The sequence below is a fragment of the Amia ocellicauda genome, chromosome 9 (genome assembly GCF_036373705.1).
Source record: "Amia ocellicauda isolate fAmiCal2 chromosome 9, fAmiCal2.hap1, whole genome shotgun sequence".
Taxonomy (NCBI): domain Eukaryota; kingdom Metazoa; phylum Chordata; class Actinopteri; order Amiiformes; family Amiidae; genus Amia; species Amia ocellicauda.
Window position 1 is genome coordinate 24,545,274 of NC_089858.1, and position 27,324 is coordinate 24,572,597.

At 38.6% G+C, this 27,324-nt stretch overlaps 2 protein-coding genes across 2 annotated transcripts in view; one reads left to right on the forward strand and one right to left on the reverse strand.

The window, feature by feature from the left end:
• LOC136759010 (serine/threonine-protein kinase Nek11) overlaps positions 1 to 16,268 on the forward strand; it is a 46,996-nt gene extending 30,728 nt beyond the window's left edge. Inside the window, exons 10-16 of the mRNA XM_066713802.1 lie at positions 234 to 347; positions 3,238 to 3,331; positions 3,409 to 3,478; positions 5,395 to 5,498; positions 8,498 to 8,558; positions 10,653 to 10,749; positions 14,631 to 16,268. Of these exons, the coding sequence (XP_066569899.1) occupies positions 234 to 347; positions 3,238 to 3,331; positions 3,409 to 3,478; positions 5,395 to 5,498; positions 8,498 to 8,558; positions 10,653 to 10,749; positions 14,631 to 14,823 (733 nt within the window). The 3' untranslated portion in view covers positions 14,824 to 16,268. The remainder of the gene's footprint in view (positions 1 to 233; positions 348 to 3,237; positions 3,332 to 3,408; positions 3,479 to 5,394; positions 5,499 to 8,497; positions 8,559 to 10,652; positions 10,750 to 14,630) is intronic.
• Positions 16,269 to 20,774: 4,506 nt separating this feature from the next.
• cpne7 (copine VII) overlaps positions 20,775 to 27,324 on the reverse strand; it is a 53,854-nt gene continuing 47,304 nt past the window's right edge. The window contains exons 13-16 of the mRNA XM_066713801.1: positions 26,735 to 26,786; positions 26,302 to 26,435; positions 25,230 to 25,466; positions 20,775 to 21,885 (exon numbers count right to left, since the gene is read on the reverse strand). Coding sequence (XP_066569898.1) covers positions 21,748 to 21,885; positions 25,230 to 25,466; positions 26,302 to 26,435; positions 26,735 to 26,786 — 561 coding nt within the window. The 3' untranslated portion in view covers positions 20,775 to 21,747. The remainder of the gene's footprint in view (positions 21,886 to 25,229; positions 25,467 to 26,301; positions 26,436 to 26,734; positions 26,787 to 27,324) is intronic.

Sequence of the window (27,324 nt, forward strand, 5' to 3'; positions counted from 1 at the left end):
GCTTCTTCAAAACCAGCATATCACACGTTCTGACCCATAACTATGAACACTGCTCTACAGCAGGTCTGTTTGAGAAAATAGTCCTAAAAATGGTTAAATCAACTACAAGGCCTAATCAATTCAATACAGAAAGGAAAGCTAATGTAGCTTTACAGTTTTGTTGGAGAAGTGGTGAACACAAGACGGAAAACAAGCCATTTTGGTGAGAATGAATCTGTGTGTGTGTGTTGTAGTGAGCAGAAGGTGCACCTGGACAGTCTGCAAGCAGCTGCACAGGCACAAAGGCTGGACCCCCGAGGCAGGCGCAGATTGCGACAGACGAAGGATCCCAAGTTTGGAAAAGTGCAGTGAGTAGGCATTTTTCCTCCAAAAGGGTAGAATTTTTGTCTGATGTTTCCCTCTTAATGACATCCTACTTGGGGAAAGAGATAGCCAACAACATAAGCACAGTGCTCCCAATTTGATTTTCACTTTAACACTACGATGACTGACAGCCTTGTTTCCCTCCAGATATCTTGTTTGGATTAAAACCCATTAGACTGGGTGTGAAGGATACATTTTTGTTGATAATTATAGCTTTCGCATGCGGACAACTGAGAAACCTCAGAAGATTGAGATTTGTTTTACTTTTTTAATTAGGAAAAAAAAAAAGGAAAAAAATATCTCGCTCACTATTCCTTCAGTATATGATTATCAAGTGATATGTTTCCTTGAGCCTAGCCTAAGATTTCTCAGTTAATAGCACTGATCCCTGTGTTTCAGTGAAAGAGATCAGCTTTGGGGCTTTAATACGCCCCCCCCCCCCCCCCACCCGAGGCTGACTGTGATTATTGACTAGCCTACAGGTAAAAGATTGTTGCCATCTCCTTTAACAAAGAGTAAACATCACTCCACAACTGTACCCTTGCTATTTCCATTCCTGTGCTATAATAAACCTTCATCAATAAAGGCATTGCTTGTCATGTCCAGTTTGTGATGCTAAATATCAACCTTAGGATTTGTGAAATTTCTTACTCAACATATTTGAAATGTGCATCCACATGACTGCTAATAGCTTGCACTAAATATTTCCTAGTTCTGAATGGCAGAAACAATTCCCGAGGAGACAGCGGCAGGTTTTCCCCCCTGGTGGTAAAATAGATTTCAGAGAAACAAATTCTGACTTTAAGTATATATGTATTTTAAATCATAAATCTGCCAATAAAAGTTTAAGAAAGGATAACAATAGACGATGACTTCCTAAGGGCATTTCCCTTTTAAAATCTAAATTCTGGTCCAGTTAGTTTGTCTGTGTAATTCTGCACTCGTATCTTTGAACACATTCATAAATCTAACAGGTGATTTGCATTTATGCAGGAGTAATTCTGGCGATCTGTTACAGACACAACCCCAAATAGTGTATGAATATGAATGAAGGCAATACACGGCAGGTTTTGAGCTCTTTTCAAATCTCTAAGCAATCCTGTGGCTGGAGGAATATACAGCACATGGTTAAGCAAATGATTGTACTTGCACTGGACCATAGAAATTCAGTCTACAGGTCAAGTGGCAATATGGTATTGTTCAAGCTCAAAATACCACATAGATTGGCTGGGGTCTTGGCTCCCTGTCTGTGATTTTGAGACTCAAGCCTCTACAAAGTAAAGGTTTAATACAGTGAGTTAGTGAGTCCTACAGTGCCGCCCCCCCCCCCCCACATACACACACAATGATTTTTTATGAATTAATTATGTAGAGATACACTACTTTAGCGATGCCCAAGCCAAGCTAAACAAAACTGGTTAAGCAGCCGGCTTCCATTGCTTCCTTAATTGCTAAACAATGGATTAGAGACTAATACGATGTAATGCTATCCTCTTATCTATCAGCAATGCCAAATCACCTTTATTATATGAAAGGGTAAAATGGGCTTCTCTGCATTCAGATGTGTTCTTGCTCTCACACAAAGGCCACAGCGGCTCAGCTCTAATTGATCTATGCAAGCCCAACCTGGGAAGTGAAGATGTAGAAATCCTTCAGGGTGACAAGGAAGCGTACTAAAGGATAATTACGCTCACTGGTCTCTCATGCCCGCACTCTTTATTAAAACTGCTTGTAAAGTACAGACATTTCAAGGGAAATCTTACAGCTATTTCTGTTTTTCCCCATATGGTTATGACCAGTACCAGTTTTAGTTTTTGTATCTGTTGTCAGTATTCACAGAAGAGATTTCATACAGCAGACAGAGAAGTTTAATGAGAGCAAAATGTGTGCCCTGTGATAATTACATTTTTGTGAATAGTTATTGACTTTGCATGTTGATGGAATAAAATAAAAAAAACGTCTTTAATATTCATAGGAAAATTATTTAGATTACTTCCAGTTGCCCACATTTTGTAACGGAGAGAACCGTAGCATTAAGAATTTATCCTGTAAGGTTTAGTTAATATGCAAATTATTATGCTGTGATTGGTACCAGTGACTGGCAAACGGTGTTGTGAGGATGGGAGCAGGCAGGTTTGAGTTGTGTGCGAATGTACTGCACAGCTGCTGGTGGATAACCAAGATAATCTTTTTACAGCTTGGCTATGAAGTGGCACCTGTAGCACACTTTGTTGTGTTTATCTTGGTCCAGTAGCCTGCGGCACCATTTTCCTGCCTCTGAGGGGTTTTCTTAGCCCTGTTTCTTCTGCCTTGTTTATACTGATCCTGCTTTAATTGCGGTTCAGGTCATTTTGATCAATGGAATTAATTTATTTTGATGAGAATAACTGGAGAGGAATTTATCCCTGGTTGGGGATGACTACTGATGCATCCATTCTGCCACCACATGCTGCAGTAGGTAGTTCAGTTGTTCCCAGATGCAGGGTTCAAAAGTTCAGATACATTTCCCTGAAAAATGTGAAGCAGAGGGAATATTTCAATAACCACTGGGACAACTTCAAAAACAGAGTCTGTTGATTCTCTAAATTCACGATCCACTAACAGGCTACAGCCATGGCTAAAGGCTTTTTCATTATGAAGAGACACAAGCCAGCAAATGCCAAAAGCCTCTTCCACCATCTTCCACCTACTCCTTGTATCACTAGACTGCTTGTAATGAATACTCATCGTTCAGAATGAAAATGAAGAATTATATTCAAAGGGTTCTAAAGGTGTAAGTTTATGGAGGTAAGGTTGAGAAAACTGCAGATGCCAGGGGCTAGGCAAAGCTCCCATCATCCCTCCTGAGTATTTTCATATCTGTGTGCTTTGCAGTAAGGTCGTGAATCAGCTTTATCAGCAAAACAACCGGAAGGCTGTAAAATCAAGTGATCTGCCTGACATTCAGCAATTGGACAAAGATTCACAGGTAAGTGAGCAACAAATCATTAGGTTTTTTTGTGTGTTCTGGTCTCCTGTGTGTTCATGTGATGTTTATGGTGACAGGTCAGCCATGGAGGCACAGAAGAGGGGAAGTCTCAAGATGAGCCGCACATGGGTTGCTTGGAGTGCTCGGGTAAGTTAGAATAACACTGGGTCTCTACATTCACTCTGGATTTCCCAGCTTTACATTGTATAGCTCTTAGTTTACCCTCCAGGGATTCCCAAGCCCAGGTCCTGGAGGGCCACTGTGTCTTCAACTAAAATTAACCATCTAATTCAACTCATAATTGTCTTAATAGAACTAGTTTAACTCCCTCTGCCAATTCAGAGAGTGTCAGTGATTGTAAGGGATGGAAACCGTGCTGGACTTCAGCCCCCACATGACTAAGACAGGGGACCCCTACTACACACACTACTCTTAAAGTGAGCAAATATCCACAGCTCTGAGTAGTAATGTAGCTTCATCACAACTGAACAGACCCCCATTTCTTACTAACTCACAGTTAAAACCTTAAATACAAATTTTCTGTTAAAATAAACTTTTCCGTGCTCACACATCAGCCTTTCACACCTCACAACTCCTAATGCTTCACCGCACTGTACACTTACAAGACACATCCCGCACCTTATAAACTTATAAATATGATTATGCACCAACAGTCTGGGGTCTCTGTTGCTCTAGAGATCACGGCTACTGTCAGAGTGGTAGTCAGTGCTGTAGGCAATAAACACCTAGATCTGGTATAAACCAATAGTTTCTGTGGTGTGCATATTACATTTAAATTAACTTATTACTCATAAAACCAGATGTCTATCAAAATCTGTTGAGAATCTTATGTTTTGTGGATTAACCAAATTTGTATGTTTCTTCTTATATTTTTGAATTCCACCAGATGTTTTTTATTTCTCTTCTTTACAAAGTTGCATTGGATTTTGAGGCCCCACAGCGCAATCATATAAAGTTAATTTCCTAGCACTCAATTTCCATTATCGATATATTTATGCTCCAGGTCTTGTAAGGCCTACCAAAACGGTCGATCGAAAAAAGAATGTCTGTAGTTTATTGTATGTGTGTTCCTTGAGGTGTTGATTTATAGATTTCCAAAGCGTTGCTTTTTACATATCCAGACAAACAATCAGCAATTTGACCAAAAGTTCAGAGACTCTGGAGGGGACAGGTGTCAGCAAAACTGTTGACTGCTTAGGCCTCAGAACTCTTACTGACGCACAGTTCCTCTACCCTACTGGAAAACATAAAAAAAAGTTAAATAGGCCCTCTATAGTTAGGGCCTTATTTTCACAAGATACTTTATCCTTTCACTTTGACTGTCAAAGTCTAGCAGAGTGTCAGACTGCCCTGACAAACACATTTGTGGCATGCTACCATTGTGTATAACCCTTTTCCCATTTGCTTTTCCAATGCCAGATGTCCAGGTATTCCTTGGCATTGGCAATCTCATAACAAGGAAGGAACATTCCCCTTTGTGGTGAATTGTGTATTACATAGTACAGTGAATTTATTTTTTATTTTTAACTGGGATATGTACCAAGTAGCAAGACAAAGCAATTTGGAAAGGCAACTATTGTTCTAAGATTGCATTGTTCTTCTTTATGTGCTGGAGTTTCTGCAGCACTCTCTCTGCCTCTCTGTCAAAGTGAGCACAGGATTTGATGACAGAGACAGAATGGGATCATGTACACTTTGTGCTCATGAGACAGTGAGAGGGTAGAGGTACAGTTATACTAAGGCAATGGGCTGAAGGGCTTGAGGCCATGATCTGATGATTTGTTTTACTTAAACAATATATTAATAAGCAAAATAATAATGGCAAGTAATGTCTGTGAAAATAAATTAGTAGCCAAAATGATGTATAGAACTCCCCTGTCTCCCTCAATGGGCCTTTCTAGAGCTGATGAACTGCTGGAGGGTTACAAATATTGATGCATGTATACAGCTGGATGTATGTGTGAGGTAATGGAAGATTCCATTCTGACGTTCCAACAGGGTGTGGTCAAATGCCCCATATTGTTGCTCTGTGTGATTTGCAGGTGAAGAAGGGAATTCAGAAGGAAGCGAGGATGAATTTAACACTGACTCTGAGGAGATGGCGGAAACTCTGATTGGCTCGATGTCGGCACTCTCTGAGGAACAGGTCAGAAGCATCATGTGCATTCGTTCTCTCTGTCCACAGGGAACTGCTGAATGGCATTCCACACCCCAGAGTACTCTTCAGTGTGTTTGTTTACCTCACACAGAAAACCTTCAGGCAAGCTTTCAGGTTTTCCACCAACAGTCCTTCCACTCGATTGTGGAAAAAAAGGCCAAACAAAACAAAAGAAATTAGCAATTAACCATAAATAGACAGCTTTATTGACAATCCGGGCTAGTTTCCAAGTCTCTTTTTCTATTGTGCTGCTGCTACAATATGCATTATCCTACTCCCCCTAATTCCCATCGTCTGCAAATGTATTTCCTATACCAGAGTGCATTGAATTAAATCAGGAAGACTAGTGGTCCTAAGACAGATCCCTGTAGTACTTCACTAATGACCTCACACAGTCAGAGATTTCAACCTTATAAGCACTTTTTCTTCACATTAAAACATTCTCAATCCACATGCATACATTACCTTGCATCCCTAAGAGAACACTGTAACAATTTGAATGTTGTGTTCGAGAGAATTTATTTGATTATCCTTAACTTGGGGGGGGGTTAAATTTAGCCTGGGAAAATGCGGCAATAAACAAAAATCATAATAAACATAAATACAACAAAATGTCTGAGAGCAAGGAAACCAAAGGAGAATTGCAATGAGAAAAACTGAAAGTAAACCGAGAAGGGATTCCACAGCCTGATGATTGTTCTTTTCTTATTTTCACTCCTCTGTCTTTCTATTGCCTTTCTAAACTCTGCAGTTCCTGCCCCTCATGCTGGGAGCAGAGAAGGGAACCTTTATTACGCGCCTCATTCTGTGGGAGGATCACAACTAATTGTCTTTGCCTTTTCCATTTGTTTGTTTGTTTTGGTTTGTTTTGTTGGGGCTCAGGAGACAGACCACCTCTATTTGCCACAACTATGAAATCATTAAAATAAATACAATACTTGAATATTTAGGTAGACCAGGAGGAAATTAAATATTAAATATATTAAAGATGTGAGTGGCCACAGCTAATAAACAAGATATACCCCTGCGGGGCTTTTTGCTGAGAGGAGAGAACTAGTAAGGAAAATATGAACAGCATTAATCATTTTTAGTGAGAGCAAACAGTGAGGAAAACATGGCCCAAATTTGATTACTTATGTACAAGCAGCAGGGCGTCAGGCTAATACATTTTCAGTTCCAGCTGGAGTAAGCTGTGATAAATTGGGTGGATGATTCCGTTAGAAGATGCACATAGAAGCATGTAATGCTCCATGAGGCCCAGTTTGCTTTACAGTTTTGCCTTGTTATATTTATTCTAATACTATCAATCCTCAGGGTGAAGGTTTGTTTACCACCTGCTGTGTAAAAAAAGGGTGCATCCCATTGATGTTCTTTTCTACTTGTGTTATAAAGGAAAAGGCACATGCATTAAATTCATCTTATTTTCAAAGATCATATGTATGTGACTTATGTCTCACTATACCAAATATGACCTGGCCTTTATTATCATTATTTCCCATCCTACACAATCATAATCTTAAAAAATAATTAGATGTTCATCTCTAGCCAAGGGCTGCAGTGTGGAGAAGTGGTTTGGGCTGAAGCAGAGGGTTGTGGGTTCAATCCCAGGTGTGGGACACTGCTGTTGTTGTACCCTTGAACAAGGTACTTTACCTAGTTTGCTTTAGTAAAAACCCACCTGTATAATTGGGTAATTGTATTTAAAACTAAGTTGATATAGTGTAACCGTTGTAAGTCACCCTGGATAAGGGTGTCTGCTAAGAAATATAATAAAATAATGAAAACTGAACTTACACCCAATGCAAACCTTTCCGCAGGCCACCTGAAGGGAGCTCATTGATTACCAGCCATGTGAGAATACATACCGAGAACTGCTTTAGCCCACCAATCATAACATCTGCAGGGATTTAATGTCTAACACCTTAGTCAATCTTAGCCTCTCATCAGATTCTTTAGGATAAAATAAATCATCTTATCCTGAAAAAAGTAATATTAGTCTAGTGTAATCACTCACTCAACTTCCTATCTGTTAATTCTTTAATAGCCCTCTTGTGGAGGTGAGAGACTGCATGATTTTCAAGACTTTTTGTCTGTTTAAGAGATATGACTAATTGTATTTCCTGGGAGTTTCTTCAATTAAAAGTAGAACCCAGACTGTCATAATTCAGACATAACTCCCGCCCCCTCCCCCAAGTCACCCTTCTGAGATACTTATTTAAATTACCTGCTATTAAATAATCAATCTTAACAGAGCTGAATTGCCTAGAAACACACTGTAATTTTCTTTTGTCAATTGAATACATGACGCTTTTCAAAAGGTTAAATTTGGAATGGAAGATAAGTTCTGAATAGTCAAAAACTGCTCAGACATTTAAGGGTTTTTTTCAAGCTCAAGTTGAATATAAAAAAGTATGCAGAAAAGCGCAATGATCACCACAGAACAGAGAGAAGAGGAAACAGCACTCGAATATAAATTCCACCTTGTCAAGCTGCTACAACTAGATCTGCAAAAGGTTTTTGCCCTGAAGGGTTGAGGACATTATAGGTGCTCAATGTGCTATAAAAATCACACAAACAATTCAACAGTAGGTGCAATAATCATAGGGTTAACATAGGTTAATGGCAGTGGTTTTCATCTGTCACCTCAGGATCCTACTCTTCTGCTCCTGAAAACCATTCCCATAATGGGACAGCAGGCAAACCCTATAATGCTGTCAATACTGTACTTCCTTCCAGGTCCAGGCAATTAAGCTGGTACATCAATTACATATAATTTTCCTACATTATTGATAAAGTCACAGATTTTAGAATATCTTCATAAAATAAACCAAGTCAAAATGTGTGGGGAAAGTGCCCCCTTTTAACTGTGGCATATGCTTATCAAATATTGAAACTCAGAAGGATCTAACAACAGGGAAGCATATATATCAGCAAATAGAAATCATCCTTTGATAACCACAGAATGTTTATGTCTCTCTGATCTGCAGAGTTGCACCCTCCGTGCCTATCAGAACTGTCTGGTGAGATTTCTGGAGTCCAGTACGACAGGTTAGTACTCACAGGTCCGCTTTTCAACCTCCATGGCCCCTAGCAGGTGGATTGAGTGACAAATCCACAGAGCAGACATGGCAGAAAACTGCTGTCTTTTACACGGTCCAATTTCCATAAACATGCAAATCCACATTGCCCTTCAGCCACAGTAATTTGTGTCTGGGCGAACTATATTGAAATATGTGTTCCCACTGCTGGAACAACTCTGTATTCGGTACATTATTTGTTCAATAATCACTGTAAAATGGAACCTGTAGATGCAGCCATTATACTTTTGCAATATAACAGAAAATAGGAGAGTTCAATAAAAGCACATCCATTACATGGGGCTTTTTTATTAAATGAAATTCATCCATGTAGGTCATATATATTCACCGTAGAAGAGGATATCATTCTTTGGCTTTGAAGATAAATATGAGACACATTAATTGTAATTGTTGTGTAACCAGTACTGCTTTGAAAGTCTATAGTCAGGAGATTTGTGAACTTTTACTTCCCTGGTCTAGTCCAAACTGTTATTCTGTTGCTGATGTATCCTGATTAATCTCGCAATGCAGCGCTTCTCCGCGCAACTGTACATAATGCTTGGCTATGCTTCATCATGCCTGATTATGCCTGATTATACTGCCAACATGCTGCCGTATAATGTGCTCTAATTTTCTCTCAAATATATTTAGCCATGCTTTGTGTGATTTTGTAATGGTTTCACTATGAATCGGCCTTATGCATTACCACTTCTGCTTTGACTGGGGTCTGAGTAACCTCACCGATTATAAGCTTCAGGTGCAACACTTACTTATAACTAAAAGGGACTGTTTTGCCTTTTTAGTCTAATATAGGTGTTTATTTAACTCTTACAGTCTCTTCTGGCTGATATTCAGTACCAGTACCAGTTTCCAGTACCACAAAGAAACAAACCCAAAAACGACAGATATCAGAGTGGTAAAAGTACAGTCAGTATTCACAGTACAGTCAGATGTGGCTGCAATTTGATATATACAGACATTAATGTGTTGTTTCAGTTCTGTATTTTCCACCTTATCGCATCATTAGGAAAAATGTGCTATAAACAACACAGACCCCACACTTTCAACCACTACCATAAAGCAAATTGAGTCCAAATGAATGTAAAAGCCATTTTCAAAAAAGGAAATCTATCATACCATGAGACAGCAAAGCAGAAGAGATGGCCTTTTGTGTCTTGGCCTTAATAGCACAGGCACTATTATCATAGCAATGTGCTTCTTGTATTGTTTTTTCCCCTTTATTTTATCTCCCATTGAAATACAGTGAGAGACACATATTTATGTGAATAATATCGAGAAGGAAGCATCTTGTGTTCTGGGAAAAGAATATTGACGCTTCAAATCAAAATGTAATGCTCTGTTCTTTACATGCTGAGGAACAAAAGGAAACCTTTGAATCAGAAACTAAAAGGATACAATCACTGGCAGTCTGAATACACATACCGCAATATGCTTGTCTGTCTGCCCGAGATCTGGAAAACAAGCAGTATCCTTGACGTCAGTTTTAATCATTATGATCAAGAGACTGACAATCATCTTATCTGGATTCAATGCACCATTCTTCCAATATGTTTTTCTTCTGCTTTATTATTATGTGAGACCTAGGAAGAAAAAAAATGTGACCATGAGGAGCCAGTAAGGCAGTGGATGAAATGGCACAGATTTCCCACACCTCTACTTCACCATGAAGATGAGGGTAGCCCTGAAACACACTGCATTAAAATAAAATTAAAAATCTAATATTTATTTAATGGAATATTTCCTCTAGTCTAACAAGGCGAAATACCAGATTGATTCAAGATACAACTTACTGAAGCATGCTTCACAGCAGTTTGATCGAAACCTACTTTAATTGCTTTAGTAAATCAGACTAGAGTACCTCGGGGTCAAAACACCAGTGCTTATGCTTTTCCTGTGTTGAAATAGCATCTCTGTACATGAGCTGCTGTTTCTTTGTCGAATTCATCATTGTGGGACTTGACCAGCATTTACAGCACTGTGCTTGTCCTCTACTCCATGCACAGCACGCTGCAATTTATGACTCTGTCTGTGTGTTTAACCACAGATGATGAACAAGCCAATACCCTCTCACAAGCAAACCACAAAAAGCAAGACGAGATGGTAAACTCCTGCATTGACTCCAAAATCAAGGCCCTTGAACAGTAAGTGGGGGGGGGGTGCATTCAACACATGAATAACAATAATTATAATAACCCTGATAAGCATAATATAAATGCTAATGGAACTGACACAGCCCTTGCTCTCCTACGGCCTTGTGAGGATAGAAAGAGAAGTAATCTTTTTTATGAACAAACTCTTGAAACTTCCTTCTATTCAGGAGGGTTTTGTTCTTTTCCCTACAAACTGCTTCCTCCCAGGCATGTTTCCAAGCTGCACAGGGAAACAGAATTCCAACAAGAGCAAAAGTCTTTCCCTTTGAGGCTCATTACAAATAAAATTAAAAGGCACATATTTCAATGAATGGCATTGTGTGATGGGCTCCAGCATATATGAGTATACAGCATACAAGTGTAACCATAATACTGTGTGCATGTGAACTGCATCAGTGGCCCAGACTGTCCACTTACTTCAGGGAAGAATCCAACTTCAGTTTTTGAGAAGTAATTTTAAAAATTCTGTTTCATTGTCAAGGATCTACAGGGAACAGTTTGTGTGAATAGTCACATAACTGCATTACACTTTTCTTGCTGAGTATAGGGAAATTATAAAATACCCTTTTTATTACAAGAGGCTTCCAGTCTGTGCTGAGCAGGAGAAACACATTATGCGCTGCACTCTTGCTCTCACAGTCACTTCACACAGCCCCATGAACTGCAAAATAAGATGCAGTATTATCCTGTCTTGTCAAACAACTACAGTTTAGGAACAACCTATTTCTTCAAATTATAGTTTTAGCAGTATGAGAGTATTGTAATAATTCCCAGTTGATATTATTAGTTTAACATTCAGAAATGTGCTATATCTTTATATTTTCTAAGCATCTAATCCACTTCCCAGCTGCTTCCTCTCCAGACTTGCCTCTGAGGTCTGGCCAGCCTCCTACCTCCTCTCTTTATTAGCCTCAGTTGGCATTACCAGTCTGCAAACAAACTTAAGTTAATGATCCACAATGGGTTTTTTTTCCTTATGTTTTTTTGGGTAAACTTTCAAATCCTCGGTCAAAAATACATTCCTATGAAAATGTATGTGTGAAACATGCAATAATTTAACAGCTTGTGACCCACAGAGCTGTCCTTTTTCACCATGTAAAGCAATTATCCAAGCTTTTTTTTTTCTTTTTTACTGCTTACCATATGTTGCTGAAACATCAGTATCGTTTTAATTTATTAAGAAGGCTAGTGATCAAGTGCACGTTTGTAACTTGCAAGTAGTTCAATATTTGATTTGGTCTATCTCAGTTATTAATAAAGACGAAAGATTTCCAATTTTAAAGAAAGACGTTTACCTATTTTTTCAGTAATAAGGTTAAGATTTTAAGATCTTTTAAGATTTTTCCCAGACATTAGGAAACTGAGATGCAATTTTCAGCTACGGAATCACGAAAGAACATTCCAAACTGACCTCTCTCTCTTTAAGCCAAAACCATCTTTATATTGGTGCAGGTCCAGTTAATTTGGGATACTGTGTAACCTTACTCTTTAATTTGATTGCACTGTGGCACAACCTGCTACTGAAAGATTTACAGATCATTGCTGAGTGTTTACTGAAAAACAGTGATAGATTATATGTAATTACATTTTAGTGGAGTTCTGACAGTATCAATATTGCTTTGGGAATTGGGTTTTAAATTATCCATCCCTTAAGGCTTAATTGGAAGACTTGAATTAGCGAATTAAATAAAAAATACAGAATGTTGGTCCATGCAAATCCATGTTGGATTTTTAAACTTCCTGTGGTTGGGATAATCAGCCGTTCTGAACATATAATCACCTCCAATAGTGTATTATAAAAGCAACCTTAAAAATTATTGATACTTCAGTGCTGCTCAAAGCAACCCATCCCCTCCCCCCCCAAAAAAAAGGAACAGAGGATATTCATATTGACATCACCTTTTTAAAACAGAGGAGGAAGAAGTTATGAAAAAGCTAAAGTCAGATATCAAGACACTTCTCGGTTGAAAAATATATATTGTGTGGAACTAGAAGATACCCTTAGGAGGTGCTACTTATCTATTGCGAAGTTCCACCACTTTTGTGGGAAGCTAAAGCATGTAGAACATGTTTGTTTCTTTGTTCAATAAACCAAACAAAGGGGAACCTAAGCAAACACTCAATCAAAAGAAGAACTACAGCAAAAAGCAATCATAAATAAATAAATAAAGCTAGAAATTGCATTTCTACAATTGGTGACATTTGAACATAGTACATGCTATTGAAAAGAACTGCAGTGTGTTTTTTGTAGCATTCACAGGCCCAGTGTAAAATATATGCCACAAACATTAACAGGCTTGATGGAAATATATCTGTATCTGACATGTGTCACACTGGGTTCTTAAGGGTTAACTAAAATAGAAAGACGCATCCTAATTCGGTAGGCCTCATTGCAAAAGCACTCTACTTTTAAACTCCTGTGTATTTATAAATGATGTGCCGACACCAGAAACCAGAAACGAAGGGATTTGTGCTGTTATGTTAGCCGTATTGACTGACTCAGGCGGAGGGTTGAGACACACAGAGCTACAGCCTCTCAGCCCTATCAGTGTAAATAATCGCTAAACAGGGTTTGACATTTCACGGCGTGTCAAGCAAGTTAGGTTAATTTAAAAACACGGCTTGAGGGACAGTGTACCGTAATGTGTTTTCACAGAGACCAACACAAATGCACACAGACACACATACACACACACAGAGCCACTCGGATACTACATGCAAAGTATGCTACATACAATGAATCATTTTCAGAATAATGATAAATGTATGTAGCCAAAAATATGTATTATTTATTATCTCCAAGACTTCACTTCAGTTTCTAAACCTTGTTTGCTTTGCAATTCCATTGATTACACTATGTAACACAATTTTTGTTCCTGGGTAGTAAGTGTTATTTCCTAATTGCTTATGCCTTAAAAGTATAGAAAATGGCTATTATTCCCCTCAAACTTTGCTTTTGTGACCAGGACAGTGACATTTTGAAATCTACCTATTTCCAATGAGGAAACGGGGCGAATTTGTGTCTTTTTGTTCACATAAAGTCAGAAAAAAACAACACATGAATCAATGTATTTATAGTAAAGTAATACAAAAATGACTAAAAAAGATTTAGAAGCGAGTAGTTTTTCGAGATTTACGTTTATACTTTGTATTACTTTACTATAAATACATGTTCCTACTGCCTCTGAATGAGATCACCTATAGTATGCTGCCTCTCAATTGCATCAGCCAATACCAAATACGTCTATTCTATTTTATATTTGCTGTTATTTAGTTTCTGGTTTTGTATTTCAGTATTATTATTAAGCTTCCAAGCACAACGTGCTAGAAGCCTATTGTTTTTGTTTTTGACACCTTTTTGTTATTGTTATAATTATTATTATTAATTTTATTATTATGCCCCTAAAACGCTCATACATGCATGAAAACTCACGGAACTCGCCAGTATTGTAGAAGCCTGTGTGATGCATATGAATGCACTGAATGCTTTTTAGAATCTTTACCATGTGATAGCGAATATTATCATTAATATAATAATAATAAACCAATATATATAGCTTTAATGGTTCTTTCCCAACATGGAAAATCATACCCAAGCCATTCTCTAAAAAGGCACATCCTGGGGGCGGGGAAGGATGTGGTTTCAGTAGACAGGAGAGGAGATATTGTTCTGATTGGCCATTTTACTGCCCAAAGCCAGTGAGGTCTGCAGGTAGAGTTCCCCATAGTGGGAGGGAGGGCAGTGTCCCAGATAACGAAGCAGTAGTGTTTGTATCTGGAGATGGCTATGATTATAAGCAGCAGTAGTAGTATTAAGTATTTGTAAACGTCTTTCTTAAACAGGTGTTGTGTTATGTGTGTGTCTGTGCTAGGACCTGTGAACAGCAGCTAGGAGAGGAGGTGATCCAGCAGGTGTACTCCTACCTAAGCAGTGAGGAGGGACTGGCCTCGGAGACACAGCCTAGCTGGATTGAAGACCCCCAGCACTGCCTTACCATCCAGCAGCTTTTGTTCCTCAAACAGCAGCAGGCAGCGCACAGCCACACCAAACAAGCTTGGATATGAGCGCCATCACGCAACACCGTCCACTCCATGTCATGTCCGACACACATGCCTTATTTTATTCTCGTTTATTTTCAATGTTGTACAAATCTTTTTACTGTCTTTAACACTAGCCAGTTGAATCGGGGTATAATCTCAAGCGCATTCACGGTTGACATTTCCAAGCCAGGACAAAGCGCTCACCTCGGGTTGAAACGTTAATGTGAGCAGCAGGGTTACACAGGCCTCAGGTTGCAAACAAAAACAAATGTCAAGGGTCACACGTCTGTGCATTTCTAAATAAAAATGGCAATATCGCTGTGGTGTGAGTATAAAGTCATATGAAAATATCCAGTTCAATCATGCAATGCGGGAAAAAACGATCCATTTTTATCAAGAGCTTGATGAAATACTTGTGATCGAGTTGGTAATAGACATGTGAAACAGTCGTGTCCAACCCTGGACCAAATCGTAACCTGTGTATTGTAGCACCAGGCCAATGTGAACGCGAGCAGGGTTGAGCTCAGTCACCCCAGCCACCCCGGCCACCCCGGGTCCACTCCACCCGGGTATAGTGTGAAAACGGCTCCAGTCTTTAACTCTGAACTAGGAAAGCTGATTTAATACCATTAGGTTGATGGAACCACATTTATTTTGGGATTTGACTCTAACCCACGTAGAAGCAGCCCACTTTTACAAAAGTGTGTTGAGAATGCAAGAGCATACAATCATTCTGGGTGTATATGAACACACTTTCAAATTACAGCATAGGAGAGTAGTTGTTTTTTTTAAGTATTTTTATCAGATTTTTATTTTTTACATTTGTCATATGCTTTTAGGATTCTGTGAACCAAGTTTAAAAAAAATGCACCCCAACAGTCAGAATGTGTGATAACACTTTCAAAAATATGCTTATTTCCATAATCAAATCTTGCCACGTGGAGGGGGCACATTGCCAGTTACAAATTAACATTAGTATGATTCAGCCATTGGTCAAGTATTAATTATTAATTAATTCATCATATGGTAAAATTTCCAGGAAATCACAAAATACAAGCAAAGATGCAAGAACCTCACTCAGAATTAGCAGCTATGTTATTTCTAACTGTGTTCTGCAGTTCAATGTTATCTTAGCTGCAGGGTAAGTTACAGATCAGTGTACAGAAACTCACTTTCTGCCAGTTTTTAGTTTTCCTGTCAGGACTTCACTTTCTGTGAATGAAGCTCTGAATTCAAGATGCTCACACGCTTGGGGAAATTCATATGAGTCATCAGTTTTTCATCCCATTAATGTAAAACATTACACAGAGTCAAAGACAAATACTAAAAAATGATAAATGACTTGTTCTATTAAGGCATGCTGTACTGCTTTTTAGTGACCTGTCGTTATTTCTGAGAGAAAATGTATGTTCAGAGTGAGCCAAGGAGACAGAAAAGTAAGGCAAATGGCAATAAATACTATATCTTTATTTAGTTTTTTTTTCCTTTTAAAAACACTGAAAATTTACAGAATTTGTTTTCTCTTTTCCACAAATACAACACTGACAACACTGTCATGCAATCATTTTGTATAAACATTATGTATCTCAATGCCAAGAAATGAATGCATTACAAGAACAAAGTCTGTGCACAGGAAGCTCATATCCTCAGCATAGTTTACCAAAAAGAATGGACAACACTTAGTAAACACTGATAAGTAAGCATGCATATAGTTGTATAGTCCTGTACCATTTAGTGTCAGAATTGTATTTCAAAATCCCCATTTCTAAATTCATATCATTTATATTGCAAACACATGGGATCTTGTTTATTTATTTATTTATTTATTTATGTATTTATTTATTTATTTCATAATTTGTCAAGGCAGTGTAGAACACTAATAAAAGGATTAAAGGCTATACTCATATCCTAGCTGTACATTTGCATCCTTATAAATTTCAAAGAAAGCATCTATTCAAATAAGCTATAGTTACATTGGTAGTTTGAAATTCTTCACCTCACTTTTATCAGAATTTGCAGGTGTTCTCCAGTGTTTCTACAGTGTTCTCCAGTTTAAGATTAGCTACAGGGTAAGTTACAGTTCAGTGTTTAAAGCGAACCCCATAGCTTTCTGCCAGTTTTTTAGTTTCCTTGTAAGAACTTCACTTTCCATGAATGAAGACCTGAATTCAAGATAATGCCCACTACCCAGTTAGAGCTGCAAAACATCAAAAGAGGGTCAATGATAAAACAGTTTTAAGTGTCCCTTTCAAGAATTCACAAACACATTCATACATCTGCAGGCTGGGAATAAGGTTTTGGATCAATTAATGGAAAATATAATAATATGTATGTATATATACTTTGTGAGACTGGTCTCTGTAGTGAACTTAGCCTTAAAATTAGCCTTTTCAATGCAGTCATTGATTTCACAGCATGGGCATACTGTTGTGTTAATGCAGACATGGACTCCTGACAATCAATGCAATGCATATTACTGGCTTGATGGGTTCATTTAATTCTGAAAACAAACGACTGCAATAGCAGGGAACTGTAATAGCTGTTTTAGTTAGGCACTTTCCAAAAATATATTTCCCCTCAGAAGAAGAACAAACAGAAAAAAATAAAAGGGGGATACTTATAATAATACTGAAATGTGAATATTTATTTTAATATTCTGATTGAAACGCCTAGAATTTAGTCATGGCATGAATACATCTGTTTGATGAACAGCAGCTTTCAGGTACTTATTCATATCTATAATTCGAGCCTCACGCACACTGTTTTTCAAAAGAAGGTTAAACGTAACAGGTCAATTGTCAGTTCTGCCATGAATTAAAGCTTACTTGCAATCGCAAACAATTCAGTGGATTTATTTTTCTGAGAGTCATATATCATACTTCCCAAAGCTTCCATAAACCTATTATAGTTTTGGGCTTTTCCCTCCACTCCACATAGATAATGAAATTGTTTTTAAATATAATATGGAGAACCCAAATTATCTTTACAACAAAAAGTTACTGTACAAAGTTGCAAACAAAAAGTGATGTGAACTAGACTGTAAGATGCTATACCTGGAATTCACCACTGCTGGCAGACAGCTAATACGCACTCTAGTTTCTGCTTAAAAAAAATAAATCATACCAAAAGGGAAGAGGTTCAAAAATGGTTTGGGGAATTAGATGTTTTTTGTTGAAGGACACGGATTGAAAACATGGGAGAGCAAAGTGCAATTTTGGCCGTACTCAGTGCTGTGCTCAAGGAGAGGGTCCAGGGCTGAGAGCCTGCAGTAGTACAAGGTACAGAATGCCTCAGAGTTACATTTGCACATTCAGGGTTCAGCTGAGGACTCAAGCTGAAGAAATGGAGACACAAGCACCTCACTTGACTAGCAGGACCCAATAAAACCAGTACTGATGTCTCTTCTTACATATGCATAGGGACTGACAACAACAACAACAACTGCAGAAAAAGCTGTCCACGAGCCAGAAAATCTGAGGTTTGTTAGGTTTTGTTTGATACTCAAAATACAAATATAACACCAGCTAGTGTATTGCTGTGTTCATTATGAGTTTAGAGGGGAAAAAATGTTTTTTTACATCCTTGTCATTCACACACATTGTTTTCTGTCCCAATGTTATATTTCCCTGTTGTCAGAGCTGCTTATTTAATATGGGTCATTTGATGTGATTCTGTTCTGTAAAGCACAGAAGCGTCTGCAGTGTAATTGTATATTAAATTCACCTGCCTGCACTCTATATTGTATTAAAACTATGAGCATTGTCATTACAAGTCTGAGATACTTGGATGCAAACAGGCTCTGAAATATGCATGTTTTTAAAAAAGCTTTTATATCAGGGATGGTGTAGGCAGAATGTGAAACAAACCCCTGTGCCATAGGCAATTAAATAACTAATGTTGGTGCAAATTTAATTAGATTTACCATTAAAACTGCACATTTATGTAATTTAACTGCAGTTAGAAAGTCATTCACAAAATGTTAGACCTAATGTACTGTGACCTTATAATTGCAAATTTCATTTTAAATATTTTTGTTTCTGAAATAATAAACTCTTCTTACATTCCATCTCCATCCCTTCCTACCATCTACTTCACCCCAAATGGCAAGATTTGTTTGGGGGGCAAAGGAATCTATCCTGATTCCTTCAATAAAGGGAAATGTTCTAAAGGAAATTGCTCTAGGTAAAGAGGATTTAGATGGTAAAAGATGGAAACAAAACTTATTATTGTTAGCTGAATATGAGGCTTAAAGATGACTGATCCTAATCCTAATAAACTGTGCAAATGCAGAAATGTTTATCAATGTGTAATAATAATAAATAGATAAATAAACAAATAAAAACAGAACAGAACTCTGTACACATTATTAAAAAAAAAATGATTGAAGAAATAAATTGCTCTGTCTTCACCAACAAATCCCCCTTTCAGACAAAACCTCAGCTTTTCTAAACACAAAGCCTTTGATTTCTACCAATTCTAATAATTTATTCTTCTTAACTGCTCTTGATTCCTCACTGAGGGTCAAAAAAATTGGTGAACATATACACACAGTTTGGATTTGTAACACTTCTCCACCACATACTATTTTGTAGCATCACTCACACTATGGTTACATTGCTGAAAGTGCCAGACATACACTCTTATAATGTTATTATGTTTCCACCATTGGTATAATAAATTAATACAGTCTCAACACTTTAAAGAAAAAAGGAGGAAATATATTCACGCAGAGTATCGAATGAATGCGTTCTGCATTTTTCAACATAGGATTATGCCTGTTCTAGCATGGAATATTATAATCTATTATAGCAAAATTAATGTAAATAAATAAATGTGATTTTATGTACAGCAGTGTTCAAAGAAATTGCATCACCCTTATTTTCTGATTTATTAGCTTAATGTACTGAACAAATTGTTTTGATTCTATAAAACCTAGCGCCAAAAAAAGAAAATGGATTCAGAACTTATTTTAACTTACTAAAAATATAATAATTGGACCAGATACAGAACATTGATCTTGTTCCAATGGTAAATGCATAGCAAACACAACCTTTTTCTTTTTGGAGGTTAATACTTTGTTGATCCATCATGCGCAGCAGCAATCTGGCATCAACGATGATATTTGTTCTTGGATGTGATTAACTGCCTGTTCATATGGATGATAGATTCTTGCGGTTTCATCAGTTTGTGGCTTCTTCGTGCAAAGCGGAGCACCAATCATCTTTTAATTCTCAACCGGGATTTCCATCAGGACTGTCACCAGGCCATGGTAGATACCTGATGGACTAACTCTGCAACCACCGATTCACTACTTTGGCTCAGTACTACTTTCAGCTGTCAGTGTCTCCAAAATGATCTGCAATAGTTTTCTTTCAAAGATTGTAACTGTACTCATGAGTGTTCACTGTTCTTTGTACACGGTGAGATGATGAACACCAGAGTATGAAATTCATCCACAGATCTTCTGACAGTAAGAGAAACATTAGTGTCACCATTATTAGGCAGTCATAGTTCAATTTTTCACCTCTTCCTCGCACATTCTGGGGGCCAGCAGAGCCATGAGGTCTTTGAGACTCAAAGACTTTTGGAATCTTCTACTGCTCTACCCGACCACCCGATGTGGTCTTTAGGCCACTGTAAGTGAGCAAGATGTATTTTGGTAGTGCACAAGATTTCTAATGTGGACAGCGAACCACCAGTCCACCAGACTATCGTTCCCAGCACTCGCTATCATTCGTGTAGGTTCCTCCTATCAAGTTTTCAAATCTGTTGATCAAACCTCTGTCTTGGGCTATGTTTGACATTCACTAACATTCACTTCCTTTCTTCCAGGATGCAGTGTGTTTCACTAATAACTTATTCAATAATCAGGACACAAAAGACACTCCATTCACTATTTACTGAGTAGAGAAACCTTCCTTTGCTAAAATTAGTTGGTTTCTCCCCCCCTCCCCCCCATTACTGATTTGGCCCATTTCATGGCAAAGGTATTGACAAAAATACACATCCATACATTTTCATATGGTGATGTCATTTTTTTTGAATACTACTGTTACCTAATCAAGAATGTTAAGAGGACCTTATTTTTAATCTGTATTGAAACAATCAAGCAGTTTTAACACACTTGGATGCAAAATGTCGGTAACATTCATGTCAAAGAATCTCCTGTATCTGATTTGTCATCCAGGTTCTGGTTCAGAATCTGGTTCCTATCTGTACTGGAAATGATTAGTTCCAATTGTACTTCAAAACAGCAGCGTGAATTAAAAAGACACTGGATTCTTTCTCCTGTCTCCTCTTGCTTGCTGCAGTCTTCAGTTTTCCTTTCATAATGAATGCATTCATTTTCTCAAGCTGACCTTCCTAAAAGAATGCCATGCTGTGTGGTGATTGAATGGTAGTAGAGTAGAGAGACTAAGGAGCAATCTTTTTCAGTCAAGCTCACCTTATTATCCCAGAGCATGTGTACTGTGGTCTTTTTAATGGGTTCTTCCAACTTGGCCTGCGCTAAGCCACAGGAAACCCAGACAAAATGCAGAAAATTAAGAGAGAACCACTGTAGACAGGCAGTCTGCAGGAGGGGATACCACTGTGAAATGTATGAGGAGCAGAACAGTTGCAAGGCAGTTGCCAAAAACCTAGAACTAGGGAACCTATCATTCTCAGAACAAGCTGACTGCTTCTCACATGCCGTCGCCAGCTGCAGTGATGTCAGCAGTAGAGAGGTTCATTTTTCATGCTGTACAGTAGGCTCAAACCCAGTCACAGGAAATGATCCCACTCTAAATCAGAGACATTAGGTGGCAGATCCGATGTTAACTTTTTTTTTTCTTAAGATGTAAACGCTTCAACAGTCTCCTCTTTCACTATTCTTCCAGAACCCCGTTACCAAACCTCACCCACCCGAACAGAATTTTTAATTTGATTCTTTGTTGCTCTTCTTCTCCATTATTCAGGGGTGTTGGCAAGGGAGTTTGGCGAGTCCATTATGGGGCACTTCGGTGCAAAGGCCTTGTAGCTGTAATACTCCACAACTTGTTTAGGCACCTCTGCCAGGACACACTTGGCCAGGGCAGCAGGTGATGCCTGCAAAACACAACACACAAGATCAGACTGGCATGACACACTTACTTACCACATGTTTCTGAATTCCTTGATAATCAAATTCACAACACAAGGATCAATAGGTAGCTGGTGTGAATGGAGACAAGGTCTTACTCCCTTATTGCTAAACGTGGTCATTAGAACCTAAAGGAAGAAGTGAAACAGATGAAGGGCAAAAATTGAAGTATCTTGGAAAACGAACAAGATGTGGCAAATGTTCAAACTTTCACAGAGGTTTTTACAAAAGAAAAAATGGATAACATGCCACAGGTTAATAACCAGTCCAGTCAAACCCTAAGAGAGATCAGGATACATGAGGAGGAGGTACTAAAGGGACTAGCAGAATTAAAAATAAACAAATCACCTGGGCCAGATGGGATATTTCCAACAGTACTTAAGCCGCTAACTCAAATATTCCAAATGACACTTAGAACAGGGGATGTGCCAACTGACTGGAAGACAGCAAATGTCACCAATCCACAAGAAAGGGGACAAAACTGAGCCAGGAAATTACAGACCAATCAGTCTCACCTGCATTACTTGTAAAATGTTGGAAAAAATGATTAGACAGAAAATAGAGGAGCATCTTAATGAAACCATATTATTGGAGATAGTCAACATGGGTTTAGACGAGGCAGATCATGTCTTACAAATTTATTGGAGTTTTTTGAACATGCAACTGCAGATCATGTTAATGCATATGATATGATAGACTTAGATTTCCAAAAAGCTTTTGACAAGGTTCCACACCAAAGACTGATCCTCAAATTGGAAGCTAATGGGTAATGTAAGTAGATGGATTATGAACTGGTTGATGTATAGGAAACAGAGGGTGTCGATTAGAGGAGTTGCTTCTAACTGGAGTGAGGTTGTTAGTGGAGTTCCACAGGGATCAGTACTAGGGCCTTTGCAGTTTCTAATCTATATTAATGATGTGGACTCTGGGGTAGTTAGCAAACTTGTCAAATTTGCAAATGATACTAAAATAGGTGGCTCAGCAGATACAATCTTGGCAGCACAGGTTATTCAAAGGGACTTAGATAATATTCAGTTGTGGGCCGACACCTGGCAGATGAAATTCAATGTGTACAAGTGCAAGGTAATACATGCAGCAAAAATGTCCACTATAATTACAGTATGGGAGGAATAGAACTAGATGAAGTAACGCATGAGAAAGACCTAGGAGTCTATGTGGACTCCTCACTTTCTCCATCCAAACAATGTGGGGAAGCAATAAAAAAGGCAAACAAAGTGTTACGGTATATTGTCAAAAGTGTAGAATTTAAAACAAGGCCAGTAATGTTCAGACTGTACAGTGCACTAGTTAGAGCTCATCTGTGTACAGTTCTGGGCTCCACACTTCAAGAAAGATATCGCTGCTCTAGAGGCAGTTCAGAGGAGAGCAACCAGACTTATTCCAGGTCTGAAGGGAAAGTCCTACTGAGAGACTGAGGGAACTGAACCTTTTCACCCTGGAACAGAGGAGACTACGTGGGGACTTGATCCAAGTCTTCAAAATCATGAAAGGCATCGACCACATCAAACCAGAGGAGCTTTTCCAGATCAGCAGGGACACACGGACCCGGGGACACAAATGGAAATTGGGCTTCAAGGCATTCAAGACGGAAAACAGGAGACAATTCTCACACAGAGAGTTGTCACAATCTGGAACAAACTCCCCAGCAATGTGGTGGAAGCTGAAAATTTGGGAACATTTAAAAATAGACTGGATAGGATCCTTGGATCACTTAGTTATTAATGGACACCAAACGAGCACGATGGGTCGAATGGCCTCCTCTCATTTGTAAACTTTCTTATGTTCTTATGTTCTAACCTCCAGTCCCCCAAACTACACATGCAATCTGCTTTAAAGAAACATTTGAGATTAAGTCAAATGACATGGCTCTGCAGCTCATGCAAGGCAGGTATTGCTGAATGAATAAATTAAAATTGGAATTGTTGCCATCAGCGGCTTTTCAGCATACTGCTCCATAGCCCTGCATTGAGGTAAGTATTATTTAGTGTTGGACATCCAAGGTCACATTGCAAAGAAGGCAGTGGGAGCGAATATTGTAATTATGAAGCAATGGAGCCTTTTGAATTGTGTCGCTTTGATGTGTGTGATTTCAAATGATATAAGGAGAAAGTGGCCGGATTCAAATGAGCCCATGCACTTGAGAGAGGCCTCCGACAGCCTAGCACAGCCACTGGGGAGACGACAGACACGGCCCCCCTGCCTGCTCACTCTCTGAAGAGAGTAAAAACAATCCTGTGAGTTCCTGTCGAAGGCTTAGCAACCTACACCATAGATAGAGCTGCTTGTAAACGTCCTTCAAACTCTTTCTGAGCTAAAACATTAAATGCATTTTCAAGCCTCATTCGGAAAACGTTGGGCACCCTTGTAAAAGAGTGTTTTGTTTAATGAAAGTTACTTCTCACTGATTTTAAATAATATTTAAGCATATTTAAATATTAATATTAATATTTAATACACCACTTTACACATGGAGACTATAAAAGAAAAGGACCCACCAGGAAAGCACGTAACAAAGATATTTCCTGCTGTATGCAGTTAAGGAGCTTAATTGAACTTTAGTGTGAGCAGAGGTTCTGAATTCTTATCAGACTGCAGAATATCGTGTAGGTCTTTAAATTCCTTCAGTGGTTTAACCCTTTTGAAAGGACATTTTTTTAAATCCTTACATTCACACCAATTGTTAGCAACTGAAGCCAGAAACAAGATGGTGTCTCTAAAGTGACACAACACATTAAATACGTTTTTGTCAAGCATTTCTTACCTCACATATGATCTGGCTATTGGTTCTTTATCCCATACAAAACAAATCCTGTTTTAAAACCAATTATTACATAGTCGAAGCAAGAAAAAAAAACAATTTACATATCTGTTTTTTCATAATAGCCTTATTTGAGAAAGAAACCAATTCACCCATGGTATAACCCAGCTAGCTAAATAATGTTGTGGCAACATTGTATCAAGTGAACACACAATAATATGACATTGTGGCAACAACAAATGAAAATGAAGAAAACAAAAACTAGAAAATATACTGTACATATGCATGCAACGTAACAGGATTGTGTTTTTTATGTATTGAAACTCCAAAGATGGACCTATGAAATGTGCAGACAGCGTGAGAGAACATTAACAACACTGCATGGTCAGGGTAATACACCTCTATGACATTTTTCTATTGTCATATTTGTCAACACCAAAACACAACCAGGCTACAGCCATACACAACGTTGCCACAACACAATACATTAACTGTTCAGAGTGTGTAGCAAGTGAGTGAGCACAAACTGACCGTTTTGAATTCCCTGAAGGGCACAAACTGCACAATGTCCCTCAGGACTGGCTCTCCCTTAGGCGCACGCAAGACCCCGTCATCTCCATCCAGGATCTGCATGTCGGTGAAGTCTGCGTTGCCCACCCCCACAATGATGATGGACATTGGCTGGTAGGAGGCCCTGACGATGGCCTCACGCGTGTCCGCCATATCAGTAACCACACCGTCCGTCAGGATCAGCAGGATGTGGTATTGCTGGGGACACAATGTACAGCAGAGCCATTACGCACTACAAATGCACTTGAGGCAGGGACTGGGAAAGGACAGATGTCATTTTAAGTTTAAATCCTATGTGAGTCTACATATTAAGGGAAAGAGGTAAGTACACCACTCCCTTTGTGAACAAGGTAACTGCTTTCACCAAACAGCTCCCACATTTCAAAATGCTCCTTTCAGAAACAGGGCTTGTGATGGTCTAGAACTGTTAATTATTTTTAGATTAATTGCAGTTATCAATTCATATTTTTTCTTTTCTTATGAATGTATCATTGACATGTATTTTCCTTTTTCTCAGAACAAAAATTGGAAAGCTACTGTTACAGCCAACAATGCAAAAAAAAATTAAAAAATGTACTGTTAATCAGTAATACTCAGTGGTCCGGCACACATTGCTGTTCAAAATATCCATATATGCGGCTTTCAACGCAAGCAGTGAAACTGTGCCGACAGCAGTTTTTATAGAAATACAGAATTCATCACATTGATCCTCCTGCTTCCATTAATGAAATCTGATCAGGTGTGGAGAAGGGGCAACGATGAAGATTTAATAACAGATGAGAATCATTACAAGACCTCTAAGAATACAAATGGGGGCAATTTATCATGGCTATTTCTTTCCGATATATTAAGAACCATACAACACATTACATCCAGTCTTCTCACTCCACAGTAATTGTTTGTCCACAAAGAGAATTGCTTTTTTCTTTAACAAGCGTTCTTACTGGGGTCTAACCTCATTTAAGAATCCCCAATGTTGCCTTTTAAGAACCAGGAAAGGGCAATGCAATTGCATCATGGGATTGAAACTCACTGATGCATCTTTGGACTTCTCCTCCCCAGATGCCAGCTTGGCCACCCTGGTGATGATGGGTGCCACATTGGTCGGTCCGTACAGCTGGATCTTGGGAAGGCAACTCTGGTACGCCTCCACCACCCCCTGGATCCCTTTATCAAAGTGAAAAAGGTAGTGGTCAGATTTCCTTAAGCCGCAGATTAAAGGTCTTCATGCCACAAAGCGTGTATTCAGGGGTGCTATTCTGCTTCTCCAGCACATTTGCAGAAGAAAATGGATAAAGGCTGCACTGGAGACTTTCTCCAGCACTTTCATATCAAATAATAGAATGTAGGGAGAGGAAATGAATGTAAGAGGCAGTATAACCATGAAAGAGATCTTTTATTCATGGCCACCGCTGTGAAGAAAAAAGTGATTTTTGACCATCGCTATAAAGACATTGTCCTCTTACCTTCACATTCATCATCGTCTGGGTTGAAATTAATGGCGAAGTCATGAGAAACCTGGGTAAGATTAAAATAAAACAGGATCAGAGGGAAACTCTAAACCTTTCTCTGCCTGAAGGTAGATTGATTGTGGAGAGGAGAGTGATTGACAGCTTCCCTCACACATCACCTCATTTTCGCAGTACTGGAAGCTTCTCATGACTGAAGAACTAAAAATATTCAGTATATTTTAAAAAATGTCTATAGGAACAATATTTATATGACACACCTAGTGATATTGAATCAGACTGTGTCCCATTGACCCGCATTTAGACTAATCTGTCAGCAAAGTGTCTTGTCTGCTTTAAAAATCCCTGGAGTTCCTGTTACAAATTTCCCCTAGGCCTTCTTTGGCTTACATTAACAAATTCCATGTGACAACGCATCATCGACACCCAGAATTGACTATACTGAAAGGCCATTATTTTAATTTAGTGTGACCACTTAATTTCTTCTGGACAGGGTCAATTTAACAGAAAGAAAGATGTTAAAATGCAACTGAATTGCTTAGTTTTGCAAGCTGGGAGTGACAGGTGTCAGATAATTAACATATAAG